Below are 14,591 nucleotides of genomic sequence, written 5' to 3'. Positions count from 1 at the left end.
GTACGAATCGAGGCGAGCGGGCACAGGAGGGGCTGCGGGGGGAGCTGCCCTCACCTGGGAGCTCACAGGCTGCCCTGTGTCCCTTGTCCAGCGCCTGAGCCCAAACACACGCTGTCCGTGCATGCCAACAGCCTGGTTTGACTGGTGTATTAAGGGATATACGGTCTGTGACCAAAGGGTCACTAGCAGGAGAAATACTCATTTCATGTTCACAGAGTAGCTCTGTGGTTGTTTTTTAGGTTTGCCGTTTCCTTCCTTACCGCTGCTCGTGCTAACGACTTCTAGTTCAGGCTCTTTCTTGTCCCCCTTCGTCCCCATTAGCCTGCTGCCTCAGCTCGCTCTGACAGTTGCCCATCACACTTTTTTCCATGTACTTGTCATGCAACCGTTCATTTCTTTTCTGTTGTTGTCTTCTACCACCTCATGACAAATTCCGGAGTGCTCATCAGTGTCTTTTTTCTTTCCTATGGGGCTGTTCCCCAGAATGTTCTGCACAAAAATTGGAGGAGATAATAGGATTAAAACTTTTGTTCCCTGTAACACCCTTTACAGTCAAGGTGGGATTTGTAGGTGCAATATAGATAAGTAACTTCTGCGAGAAGTAAGGCTGTCTGGCTTGGAGCAGTTTGGCAGGTTATGGACTTGTCCCTCTTGTGGACTGTTCATATGTGTCTCTCTTTAGGAAAGCAGAGTCTTAGAAAACAGAGTTAAAATTTCAACTAAAATCACATCACAATCTCAGAGTTCACCTTTCCATTAGTAATAAATTAGCCAAGGATCAGGTGGTCCAAGCTGCTAAGAAATCAAAGCTTAAATGGTAATATTGGCCAAGTTCAACCAAATTAGGCGTTGTAGGAAAAATCTTAAAAGATGAGCATCTCTGAGGTGTGAATTAGGTGGATTGGATCAGCCTGAAGGAAAGGGAGGTTCAAGTTACTGCTGTGGTGACTCTTTGGCTGTATGTTGTGTTCTGGCCCTATGGCAGGCAGCGTCAGGAGGCAGTTCAGGCTTTCTCCTTTAGCTGGAGCAGGTCTCTGATCCAGCTGACCATGTGCTGTACCAATGCTTGTAGCCATGTTGCATGCAGATGCGGCTGAGCAGCTGGGGAGTTGGCTGCTGGGGCTGGCATTGCTGCTGGGCAGATACACATATGGCCAGAGCCCAGGAAGAGGAAAGTTACTGAAGCAGAGGCTCAACAATTCACGGTTGTTTGGTCTTGGGGCTGGTCAGCTGTATGGCATTTTGCCTGGTGGAAGTCACGACGTATATAAGGAACATGAAAGACTTGAGGGGGGGGTGGCTGGAGGGTAGAGAAGAAAGGGCCATGAGTGGTCTTGATGGGGTGGGTTGAGAAACAAAGGGGCCATTATGGATCTGAATAAGAGCAGGAATTATGCTTGGGAGCGAGGGGCACAGGGCTGTCCAGAATCAAGTGTCACTACTTTCAGCCAAGTGAGATGACTCCTAATTTTTTTTTTTATTTCCCAGTTAATTAGTCTAAAAGCAGTGGAGGATGGTGGTTATAACATCCCTGTGTTCAGCCACAAGCTTGGTGAGGCTGAGGCTGTGGCTCCAGCAGCCGCCCCTCTTCTCAGGCTCTTGCACTGCCCTTTGCACCGTGCTGGTGCAGCCATGTGCCTGACTGCCCAGTGAACTGGGAAAGTGATCTAGGGAACAACAAGAATGGGGAAAAGAGAAGTTGCTTCAGCAGCTCTGTTGCACAACTAGAGCGTGGAGGAAGCCACCTAGGGATTTCCTTCATGGAAAGGGACTCCCCAGCAGCCTCAATTCCATGGGAGCTGGAAGCAGAACTGAGAATCTGGTCTGGGCATCTTTCTGTAGCTGAAATGTCATATTCTTAAAACCGTTCATTATTGTTGTTAGCTCAGGGTTTCTCAGGCTTGACTCTGAGCTCAGATTATTGGACAGGCTGCAGAACTAGGTGACATATGTTGCTAATATTTTTTTAAAATAAAAATTCAGTGCGTTGATGAGCAATGTGTGAGAAAGAGAGCTGGGGGGAGGAGAAGGAATAGATATTTATTACTGTATATGTGTATCTACAAAGCCTCGTGACACTTTTAAAATGAACAACTGTGCTAGACGTTTAAAAGGAAAAGCTGACAGTTCTTTTCTAGTCTTTCAGTTCTTAAATAACTGTACAAGTACAAAACTGCCTGGTAGTTTGGTCAAGATCAACAAGTGGCATATAGCGGAGCTTTTGACCACTTACAATTCCAATCAAACTCTAACAATACAGCTTTGTAGGCATTTAGTTGAATAGTTAAGGGGAAAAATGGATTTAGTGACAACACAGCCTGCTAACACATATTATCTAAAGTAATTTTCTGCAGTGTGCAAGGCATTTTTGGAAGCACTTGTTTCTGCCTTTCCCTTTCAAAAATGAAATAGCTGGTTTTCTGCTAGCCAAACTGGACTAAAATCAGGATTGAATTGCTTTTACTTCTGAAAAGCACTTTTCATTCAGTCGTGTAAGATTTTGTATTTTCGCTGTACGTGACCAATATGGGCATTTTCCAGCTTCTCTGAGATAAGGATTGTCCCCGCTCAGTGAGGGCAAGGGGATTTTCCTGAGGCTCCACCCAGTTCACTTAACGTGGAATTTAGTCCAGTGGCATAGGAACCTCTTGAAAGCATGCTTCAGGCTTGCAAAATTGAAACAGATAGGTAATTAATAAGGAAAGAAAGGATAAAATCTAAGATTTCTACAGCTTCTACTGTGTGGTGACTGAAATTTAAAGCCTCTTGTGAAAAAGAGCAGACTGGATGTGACTGAGATGGGAAAAGAGCATAGGTCACTTGTATGAAATTTCAACCTTTAAAGGATATAGGACACTCCCTGTAGTGGATGTTGTAAGAAGATGCTGTTGAGTTTGCAGGGATGGGAAGGGAATGCATACTTAGATCTGAACGACAAGCTTGGCTCCTGACCATTGAGGCTTCTGGAGGGAATACTTTTTAGATAATGCTACAGTTCATGCTTCTAATGAATTGATGCATGTTTTCACTGTGTGTTTCAAATAAAAACAAAGCCTAAAATAGCTGCCTTAATTCCTCCTCATTTACAAGGGCTTTGGTAGATGCCAGTATAGGGCTTCTATGTTTTTCTGTTCTTTTTTACTTCTTTGTAATTCTGTGATACAAATACCATTTAAGAAAAAGAGTTCTAGCCTAGTGCAAGTTGTCAGTATATCCACTCCTCTCTGTCAGGAGCTGTTCTAAGGGCCCACAGTTTGAATTATGCCTTTCCAAATATTTAAATGCCTGTCAGCCTCAGCAGAGGCATCAAGAGGGGTTTTTTTCTGTTTCTAACCATCATGTATTGGTGATTATGTTGTCAGAGTGTGAGCTGCCCTTCATCTGTGCATTAGAAAAGTCATGAAACCCTTAGTAAGTTTTCTTGTGGCATGAGAATTGAAATTCTGAGGTTTTGTCTTTTTATTTATTTAAAGACAGAAAGTAAGGAAAATTAAATTCACAGGTGATCGCATGATTCCCAGAAGTGAGTCTTGACCTCTGAAAGCAATATGCAGCTAATGTGGCTTTTTTATTTGTGTGTCTATGAGACTTTCTAGTGCAACTTTCTCAATCCATCTTGCATACTTAATTATTATTTCAGTGAAACTGTGAAGAAAAAAAAAAAGTGTTTTTTTTATGAAGTACCTTGATGGAGTTGTATTGAATTAGCCTCGTGGCTAAAATATTTCTCAGTAGATGGTAAAATAAGATTGTACCTTTCAGTATGAAAATGTGCATCATTTTGAGGGCAGGGTTTTATATGGGAAGCACAGTCTCAGTGAAGTATCTTGAGACAAAACACACTATGTCTCTTGATTTGAGCATCTCCCATCATTAAACTCCACAATGCTTTCGCTTTATCAAAGCAGAGTTATTCTCTACACAGTGGGAAGTTTCAGAAAAGAATAGCTTTGTGGGAGAGTTGAGTTTAAAGCTTCCTTTTCCTTTTCAAACAGAAAGATGATGACATTGAAGAGGGAGATCTTCCTGAACACAAGAGGCCTCCAGCACCAATAGATTTCTCAAAAATTGATCCAAGCAAGCCTGAAAGTATCTTGAAGCTGACAAAAAAGGGGAAGACTTTGATGATGTTTGTCACGGTGTCGGGAAATCCCACAGAAAAGGAGACAGAAGAAATTACTAGCTTGTGGCAGGGCAGTCTCTTCAATGCAAACTATGATGTGCAAAGGTAAGCTCTTAAAGGCGAGGATAAGGTTCTTGATTTTACAGAACCCTTGTTTCTTTCTTCCTGAAAACTTTTCAGCTGTTTGTCCTGTGCCCTTCCTCACCTCCATGTCTGTCAGTATGTCTTTATAGCAGTTTATATGCCACTTTGTTTGAAAGTCACGCTACCAAAATTCTGGTGTGGGGCACAAATCTTTTGTAACGCCCATGTATGTATAGCCTGGATTCCTTTTGTTTCATACCATTCAGTTTTAGCTGCAGTAGTTTGCCTTTATGTGCTTGATGGAAAACACCACACTTGGAAGACTTGTCACCACAAAAGGCTTTTTGTTCCCCTGGCTAGAAAATGTGGTTTTTCTCTCAGAGAGAGAGGATCATTTTGAAACAGAGGAATGTTGCTCTCTTTTATTGAGGCTGAGAAGAGTTGCAGTGTATAAAGCAAATCTAATGCCTGTTAGTGGGTTTTACATAGTGATGAACTTAAGTTTTCTTCATATTCTTTCTCCTCCTTCGTTAGTTGTAAATTTAATACAAATTATTCTTACATGTGCTAGAAAATTGTTCTCCTGTCACCATCCCCAGGCAACAAGATGACCAGCTTCTTGCTCTTAAATGTAGCCCTCAGTTGCAGAGATGCTCTGGATGAAGCAAAATGTGGTAGTGCTTGAAAGGTGCAGAGCTAACTGATAAAAAGTGTCTTTCCCCTAGGTTTATTGTTGGCTCAAATCGTGCCATCTTCATGTTACGTGATGGCAGCTACGCCTGGGAGATCAAAGACTTTTTGATAAATCAAGACAGGTGTTCGGATGTTACTCTGGAAGGTCAAGTTTATCCTGGCAAAGGGGCAGAAGAAAGCGAGAAAGGGAAAAATAAAACCAAACCTGAAAAAGCAAAGAAGAAGAAAGATGCAGACAAGAAATCTAATAGTGTCAAAGAGGACAACCGAGCAACCAAACAGAGAGAGGATCTATGATGGATGCATACACCAGCCTGAATGCTGCTCTGTTGTTCCTTGAAGAGAAACTAATTTTCCATACAATTCCAGGCTTTACAGGCTGGGGGGAAGGAAGGAAGCAGAAATTATTTGGGTTAAAAGACTTCTATGTCGAAATACACCAGTTTACTTATAATGTGGGCCATTTGTTTAGTTACAGGAAAGGTAATGTGTAATACCAGCGGCTGACTAATTTGTAATTTTTTATGGTTTTGTTTAAGATTAACATACAAATCTGTGTGTCTAACATCACAAACTTAATTTTCAGTGGAAAAGAGGAAATACAATCTCAGAATACACCAGTCTTCATCTGCTGTAGCTGTGTCCATCTAGAGTATGTATGTTGGTCATTAATTCATAGCTGCTGCTCGATAGCAGAGTGCAGTGCTAAAAGATCCTGTTGGAAGCCAGTTTGCTAGACTTAGTTGGTAAAAATGCCTAAAATTGCAGAGAATAGTGTTACAGTGGCACAAGATGCCTGGAATTATGGTATTTAGGATATGTCTGCTTAGACTGCCTGTTTCTTTAAAATGAAACCCATTCTTTATGTCCCCAGAAACCCACAGAAGTGCGTAGAAGCTAGGCACATGTTTAACTATTGCACTTGCAGTCGGCACAGGAAGGAGATTCTGTACCCCTCAGAAGTGTTGCCAGGCTGTTAACAGAATTACAGGGCCCCTGTGAGCAGTGTGGGGCTGACAGGAAAACTCGGGTTCGTGCCATTCAGGTGGCTGCTGCTGCCAAAGAACTGTGCCTGTGGAAGCAAACATTGTGTGCCCCAGACAGGGAGCAAGGAGAAATAGCTTTAACTCTGAAATTAATTTGTGTCAGTGGGTTAAGGGTTTGCTGAAATCTTTGTAAAAAACATGTTACAGTACAGAGTAGAGCTTTGAGTTACACGTAACTTACTGGTGTTTGATAACCAGACTTTTTTTTTTTCTTTTGGGTACAGATTCCTGACTGACATGCTTGATTGTAAATGAACACTTGATTTAAAGACTATGAAGTTTGAGGTACAGGAGCAGATACAATTCTCCTTGAAAGACTTTGTATAATTGGGAAGGTTTTGTTATTATTCAGATTGTATTCAGATAAATGCTTCTCTTAGAATTATTTCCCTTCTGCCTTACTGTCTGTTAAGGACTAAATGCACCTAGTACATGTGGTCCACATCATTTTCCAGAGGATGAGCACAGTATTAACTGTCTTCATTCGATACTATTAAGATGTTATTTTGACTTTATTTAAGGTGCTAAAATCCAACTGTTTTGGATAAAAGGTCCTAACTGAACCATAATGGTTGATCTTGTGGAATACTTCAGTATCAAAAATGGGAAATGTGACTTTCTGCATGCTTGTTCTAAAATAAAAGATGTCACTGAACTTACTGTTTCACTGAGTAGTAAAACCTTTTAAATAATTAAGCATTTAGTTAGATGCTTGCAAGACAACCTAGCTCATCTTTGGTTTCTGTACAGAAGGTGATGAAGGTTCCAGATGATCAATTGTATTTAATTTTAATTATATTTGTATGAATTTAGGATTAAAGAAACCTTTCTGGCCACACTTCATGAAACAGGGCTGTTCCTGTTTGAGTGGAAAAATGAAAATCGTATGCTTCTTCAGGTTTAACTGTATTACTTTCATCTTCTACTATTGAACCAGATATGTAGTGGAGTTGAGAAGAGTCTTTGTAGATGTTTGGATATTGCATAGAGGAGAGATGTGCAGTCCGTAACTAGTCTGATAACTAATCTATAGTTTTGTCAAGTGTTCTGGGTTTTCACCTCCCTTTTTTTTTTTTTAAGAATATTGCTTCTTATCTAAAGAGATAAAACAGAGGCCAGATGAAACTGTACATATTAAATATTAGTGTGTTTTTTCATTTTTACAACTTAAAGCCATTGTTTAGAGATGACGATTTGGCTTATGCTCAGAAATACGTGGAAATGCAGTTTCTGTAGTTTTTCTAATTTTACAAATCATAACCATGATTCCTTTTTAGATGAAATTGGGTTCGTCATGGGCTAAATAATTCAGCAATGCAATACAGCATACAAATAATACAAAAGCAAATTAGCCAAGGAGAAACAATTACTACACTGGAGCTATAGTCCAGCTTTTGAATAGGTACTTGTTTTAGTCATTCATAAATCTAAATTTACAGTAGGGTTGGGTCTTTTCCCTGGGCAGCTTTGTTGAAATTCAGCCAGATGATTGACTGGGGGTTTGGGGTTGTTTTTTGTGTTTTTTTTTTTTTTTTGTTTGGTTGTTTTGAGTCATTAAGTTGCCTGTGCCAAATGCAGGCATGTTTTGTGCCGCATAGCTTATTTAAAGTGTTTAGTGGTTTCGTTTGTTTGGTTTTAGTAGGAGAAATTACTTGAAGGTTACTTTTTGATATAAAATACAAAATATTGCCTTCAATTAGCTTTTTTTGTTTTCCATTTCTCCTCTACATTTTTCATATTTATGAATAAAGAAAAACAGTAGCAAGTAGAATGTGGCAATCTGGAAGGAATTTCCTCACCAGCCAGGCTTTTGCTGGTACCATGGTTCCTAACTGTACTCTAAAACAACTTATGTTCCCTTTTAAAACTAGTAAGTCTTTGAGACCCTAGGACTTGTCCTGCTGCAGTGTTACGTAAGCAGATGTTATTTTGTAATGATTTAAGAGGCATGAACACAATATCATTTTTATGTACATAGAGAGATATTAAAAAAGTAAATATCTTCTAAAAGTTACTTAAGGTCATTCATGTTCTAACGGTACCCCAGCAGATGTTGGATTCTGCTGTGTGGGTGTTGTACATTTCAGTCTCATCAGACTTCCAATAACAGATTTTTGGCTCTACGTACACAGGCAATTCAGATACAGCCTTTAAAACAAATTTCAACAAGTAGAGCAGTGATTATAGCTATCATTTCCTTTTGTTTTTTTAGTACTATGCAGAAGTATATGGAAAATCATCTTTTATAACAGCTGAATGTCTGCTGCCTTTCTCCACTCAGCTTAGTGATTTCCCTGTTCTAGTGCCGTAACTAAGTTTTCTAAAGTAGTGTTAGGTTTCTAACCCAGCTGTCCTTTTCACAAGAAACAGTTTGTCAATGATACTACACAAAAAACGTGGTTGCACTCTGAAAAATTTCCAATGGACAATCAACTTTATGTAATAAAATACTGGAACAAGTATTTTGGTGTATTTTGGTGTTTGTTTGTTGATTTTTTTGTTTGTTTGTTTGTTTTTAAGGTAATCCTAATGTACACTGTGCTTCATCTTCTTTACTTGGGGGCAGGGGGGGGAATTCCTGTCTAGAAGAATACAAGTGCACTCTCAGAAAGTTTGTGGTTCCCATTTCTTTTGCAGCTTCTCTTTTAGTGTGTGTTTAGCTTTGTTGCACTTTTTACGTGCTGAACTACACATTTTTTAAATTCCATCTTTAAGTCTGCTCTGACACTACAAACTGCAACAGGATTTCTGATCTTCACTTAAGTGGTCAAAATGATTCTCTGCCTAGTCAGGTCAGCCTTGACTTTAAAAACACTTGTATGTTCCTGTCACTGTTTCTGAACTCTTTCAATGTTCTTGCAAAAAAGGAAATTGTAAATTAAAGTCTCATTTTGTTAAGATAGGGAACAGATTTTGTCTGGTACTTGGCCACTCATGGGGTTTACAGTAAGGTCTGGAAATTATTTCTAGTCTTTATCTGTGGTTCATTTCCTTCTCTATTCATGGAGTAGTAGTGTTTACCTTTTCCATTTATTTGTTTTTTTTATTGCTTTGGCTATTTATAGAAACTCAAAGAGCCTGTGCCTATTAAAGGGTACTGGTTTTACAAGTGCCTGTGTCATTGATACTCTCATGTTTCTAAATCTTAAGATTTCTGTCCTGCTATGCTGCTACTCTTTCATTTGATCATTCTTACTCAAGGATAAAAATTAACTCTGTATATCACCTTTTTTAGTCTCTCACACTTCCATTTTGACAGGGACAAAATCCATGGGACTCAGGTAATATTAAATTGCCAGAAGGTTAGAGCTGCTCAGATTCATGAAGGAAAAAAACTGAATTTTGTGTTTTTTCTCCTTCAGTAGAGAAGTCAAGTAGAATGAGGGAGTTGGACACACTGTCTTAAGCAGTTATCTGTGCAGTGTATTTATATATATGTATATAAAATACTTTCTTGTTAGTATTTAAAAGATTGATGCAACACATTGCAACCAAGCATTATAGGGCACACCAGCCTTTATCCAAAGGCAAGTGGTAGAAGCTTTGTTTCCTTCTCGTGTGATGCTACTTAACAGACCAGTATTTTCACTGGTGATACTGGTGTCAGCTGGAATCAGTTATTACAATCATAGAATGTTTGGGTTGGAAGGGACCTCCAGGAGGTCATCTAGTCTAAACACCCTGCTATAAGCAGGGACATCTTCAACCTAGATCAAGCTGGTTATTGCTGCATCCAGCCTGATCTTGAATGTCCCCAGGGATGGAGCCTCCACCACCTGTCTGGGCAATCTATTCCAGGGATCTATCACCCTCATATTGAAGAACTTCTGAGGTCTCCCCAGAGCTTCCTCTTCTCCAGGCTGAACAACCCCAACTCTCAGCCTGTCTTCAAAGAAGAGGTGCTCCAGCCCTCTGATCATTTTTGTGACTCTCTGGACATGCTCCAACATTTCCACGTCCTTCTTGTGCTGGGGCCTCCAGAGCTGGACACAGGACTCCAGGTGAGATCTTACCAGGGCATAATAGAGTGTCAGGATCACCTCTCTCCATCTGCTGGCCACGCTTCTTTAGATGCAGCCCAGGATTTGATTGGCCTTCTGGGCTGTCGCTGAGCATTGGTGGCTCATGACCAGCTTCTCATTGACTAGTACCCACAAGTCTTTTCCCAAAGGACTGCTCTCTAGCATGTCCTCTCCAAGCCAGTAATGTTGGTTGCCCCAGCCCAGGTGAAGGACCCTGCACTTGGTCTTGTTGAACCTCATGAGGTTCACCTGAGCCCACCTCTCCATCCTGTCTGGGTTCCTCTGGATGGCCTTCCATCCCTCTGGCACATCAACTGCACCACCCAGCTTACGATCGTCAGCAAACTTGCAGTCTCATCTTTTAGTTTGACCAGCAGGTCTGAACTAAGCCATGGTGGTCTTTCTCCTTCCCTACCCGATTTTCTACAGCTGGGAATCGAGAGTTCTTGTGCTCTATGAAAAGCATCTTTAAAGATCTGCCTGCTTGGCTCCACTCCCTTGTCCCTAAGGACTGTTTCCCAGAGGGTCTTACTGACTAACTCCTTGAAGCGCTGGCTGTTTGCTTTCCTAAAATTTAGTGTCTTGACTTTGCTTTTCATCTCCCTTGTACCCCTTAGGACAGTGAACTGCACTAATGCATGATCACTGCAGCCCAGGCTGCCTCCTGTCTTGATGTCCCTGATGAGCTCACTAGCATTTGCAACCATCAGGTCTAGTGTTGCGTCTATTTCTTGCCTTAAGAAGTTGCCATCTAGGCATTCTAGGTGTCTCCTGGATTGCCTACAGCTCGCCATGCAACTTTTCCAGCATATATCGGGGTGGTTGAAATCCCCCAGCAGGATGAGCTCCTGCAAGTGCGATGTCTCTTGGAGCTGGAGTAAAAAGTCCTCATTGATAAGCTTGCCTTGGTGAGGTGGCCTGTAGTAGACAACAACCACAAGGTTCCCATTGTTATCTCAATCCCTGATTCTCACCCGTAAGCTCTCAACCTTCTTGTGGCTATTCTTAAGGGACAGCTCTTCACAGTCTGTCAATTTCCTAACATAAAGGGCACCACCACCACCCTTCCTTCCACTCCTGTCCCTCCTGAACAGTTTGTAGCCATCAATAGCCACACTTCACGTTTTGGGACGATTTGTCGCACCAGGTTTCAGTAGTGGGTATTATATGAATGGATTTTAATGCAGAACTATTAATTGTCACTAAGTAATAAATGTAATACAAAATGTATCCAAAAATTATTTTGGTTTTGGCTTTTTTTTTAGAATTATTATGTAGATGTTGGTATTTTGAGAGGTGGAAATGGAACACTTAAAGGAGCTTTAGCCTTCCCATTCTTACTGGCAAAGGCCAGCAAACACATGTTCCTGCAGCACGTGGTGCTGCAATGCAGCCTCTGCTGAGAATAAGACAGTCCTCGTGCCAGAGGCCCTTCTGCCCACCCACGGATCCCCTGCACCGCTCACGGTGTGATCCAGCAGCGTCTGCCCACCTTGTGGAATCCCTCCCGTTGGACACCTGGGGGTAGCCCAGCTCTGGAACAGCAGCAGGGAGGGGACCTGTTGGGGAATTGCTAATGGTCAGGGGGCTCAGTGCCTGCTGAGGCTGGAAAAAGAACCCTACTGGCAACAGTCGTGGCTTGAACTTTGATTAAAATGAGGGAAAGAATATCTTACTTTTTTGACATGCCTCAGAGGCAGAAACTTTTTTCTTTCTTATTCCATAATTATCGTGCCTGTTCTCTGCTGCAGTTGAACAGAAGAGACCCTATTTTTTTTGAATGCTCTGGTTCATGAGACTCATAACCAAAACACTTGTTTTTTTTTTTTTCTTTGTAATTACAAAGTGGTACCTCCAAAAAAGCCTATGGGACCATCTTTACTCTTTCTAACATCTACTGCTTTTAAAGGTAATTGTCAGTAGTGTCTGATAATAGCCTGGACTTCTGTGCTTGTGATATGGCTACTAATCCTGAGGAAACCACCAACCAGAGCATTAAGAACTCAATATATCATTAATATTTCAATCGTTTCAGGTACCTTTGTTAACAGCAGTGTTACATGTTATCAGGCTTTTGTGTGCTTGGCAAAGAGGTGAAGAGCAAGGCTCCAGCATTTGCTTGCAAGATGCAAGGCCATTAGCAATGAAGAGCAGCTGTTTATTGAGCAGCACCATGAAGTAACGTGGATCTTGCTGCAACTTACGTAAAGTCCTCTTTGTATTGAGGAAGGCTGAGTTATACATGAATAGCTGTACTGCAAGGCTGTAGTGAAAAACATGATAATAGTTGAGCACTTGACGAATCAAGAAGCAAATGCATAAAATAAAGGTTTAATATGCCTATTCGTGTATTCATTGCTTATTATTTCTCAGACTCACGGCTACAAGTCAGCCTGTGTTTGTTGGCTTTTTGGTTATTTATTTGCAAAAGAAGCTGAATTAAATAGAACTGCTCTGAGGACAAGTTAAAAAAAAAAAGGCAGTTTTCAGCCCCTCATCTAAAATGAAATCTCACAACTATCAAAAATAGTGTATACTTTAAATTACACAAGACCTTTGTATGAATATTTTATTATTCATCCTGCCAGTTGTACCCACAGCCATAGCCTACGACTTCTCAGCCCTTGATAGTCAGCTGTTGTCCTTCTGGTGCAGTAAAACATGTTAATAACTAGATGAACTTTAGATAATTGCATTTATAATAGAATGGAGTTGCCAGGCAGCTTAATGGAAGCATAGATGTGAGTTTTGGCACTTAAGACACCAGCTGAGTAGAAGATTTTGAAAAACTTTCTTCCATTTAATGTGGGAGTCAGGTATTTTGTTGTGATCTAATGAGCTGTGTAACCTAATCAGGGAAATGCCACTCTCCATCTTATCTCAGCTCCTCCCCAACCCCTGTTCCCTCATAGCATCACCATTAAAGCCACACTGCCCAATTTTCAAATGACCCTAGTAAGGCCTGAAGCGTATTTCAGCCATGTTATTGTTGTTTCCATCAGTAGTAATAAGCCAGGACAGTCTCACTTTCTGGGACGAGAAAAATCAAGTTTCGATTTGTAACAGGGAAGACCATGCTCAAGAGATGCACAGATGTTGCATCAGTACCAGTTGACTACTGGAGATGGGCTTAAGGAAAGTGAAATAAAAGTTGCATCACCTGCATTAGTTTCCTGAGATGTCACTAGAAACTGACAGACACTTGGTTTTTAGGTGAGGCATCTGTGCTTTAAGAAACATTATCCTGTACTACTCATTGAGCACTAACAGGACAGAAGATGAGATGAGGTTACAGTCATGCTGGGAATTTCATCATGAGCTCACATTACACCTTTTGCCAAATGAGGAGAGAGACTTATCTGTAAGGAAGCTTTCTCCAGAACAATTTCCCATGAGTCCTGTAACTGTTTCCATACCACAGGCCCTTTACTGTGTCCTGGTACTGCCCCTGGCTGCTGAGAGACTGCTCCAGCTGAGATCAAACGCAGAAGCTGCAAAGTAGTCTGTGTGATGGAGCTCTCCCTTGGGTTTTGTTAAGGTTATACAGTGAGTGTACATGCTGGATTCAGCTGCCTGGATAAGGGATCACCACAGGGAGGAGCTGCTGGAGGTGTTTGTGAAGAAGACATGCAAGAGGAAGGAAGGGTGTAGCTGCTCTGGTGGTTTCTACACATCCCTCCCCCATCCTTTGGTCAGAAGGAAGGTGGTGTGATGAAACAGCCTCTGAGCCAGCTGCTGGAATGGCCGTGTGGGGCTGAAAAAGCCTGGATGGCACAGCAGCTTCAGCTGGTGGAGGTGATGGACTGGATGGTCCAAAGATCTGCAGGGGTTACATAAAAAGAACTTCATTTGGGGAAACGGAATGCTTATTGTTCAGTGGATTTAGGAGAGTCAAGGCTCTGTGAGGCAAAGGAGGGAGTATCCCTACATCTTCCAGAGCAGAAACTGTGGCAGCTCCATTGCTTGCTGCTCAGAAGAGACTAAATACCTGTGGCGATCAGCTGGGAATATTGCTGTTGCACTGAGGATAAGAAGGTGTTTATGTAAGAGCCAACATCTCCAGGGTTTTCTTTGTTTGTGATTCAACCCATATCCTCTTTCTCCATTGTTCAAAGCAACATATAAAAGAAAATAAAAAAGGAAAAAAGGAAAATGAAAAAAAAAAAAAGGAAATTAAAAAAAGAAGAACAAAAGAAGAAACAAAAAAAATTTAAAAAATTGAAAAGCAAACAAAGGAAAAGAAGAAAGAAAAAAGGGAAAGGAAAAAAGGCAGGAAAAAGAAGAAAGAAAAAGAAAAGGAAAAAAAGAAAAGAAAAAAGGAAAAAGAAAAAAGGAAAAAGAAAAAAGAAAAAAAGAAAAGAAAAAATTAAAAAAGAAAAAGGAAATAAGGAAAAAGAAAAAAAAGAAAAAAGAAAAACAAAAAAGAGAAAATATAAAATAAAAAAGGCAGAAAAAAGAAGAAAACAAAAGGAAAAAAGAAGAAAGAAAAAGGTAAAAGGAAAAAAGATAAAAGAAAAAAAACATTTTTAAAAAAAGGGAAAAATGGAAAAGGAAAAAAAAAAGAGGAAAAGGAGGAAAAGGAAAAATAAAAAATAAAAAAGAAAGGGAAAAAGGCCACAGAGG

The 14,591-nt window shown here is 40.7% G+C and overlaps 1 protein-coding gene across 1 annotated transcript; it reads left to right on the top strand.

Annotated features, from left to right (window-relative positions):
• Positions 1-3,995: 3,995 nt before the first annotated feature.
• MESDC2 (mesoderm development candidate 2) lies at positions 3,996-5,383 on the top strand (the record flags this gene model as incomplete). Its single annotated transcript, XM_008941401.1, is given in 3 exon segments — positions 3,996-4,228; positions 4,933-5,168; positions 5,171-5,383. Coding segments are annotated over 3 exon segments (682 nt in total), but the record flags the coding sequence as incomplete, so codon positions are not given.
• Between the last annotated feature and the right edge of the window lie 9,208 nt (positions 5,384-14,591).

Source organism: Merops nubicus, unplaced genomic scaffold (genome assembly GCF_000691845.1).
Source record: "Merops nubicus isolate BGI_N331 unplaced genomic scaffold, ASM69184v1 scaffold12090, whole genome shotgun sequence".
NCBI classification, from domain to species: Eukaryota; Metazoa; Chordata; class Aves; order Coraciiformes; family Meropidae; genus Merops; species Merops nubicus.
Note: the sequence above shows the minus strand (reverse complement) of the source record. Positions and strands in the feature narration are given on the sequence as shown.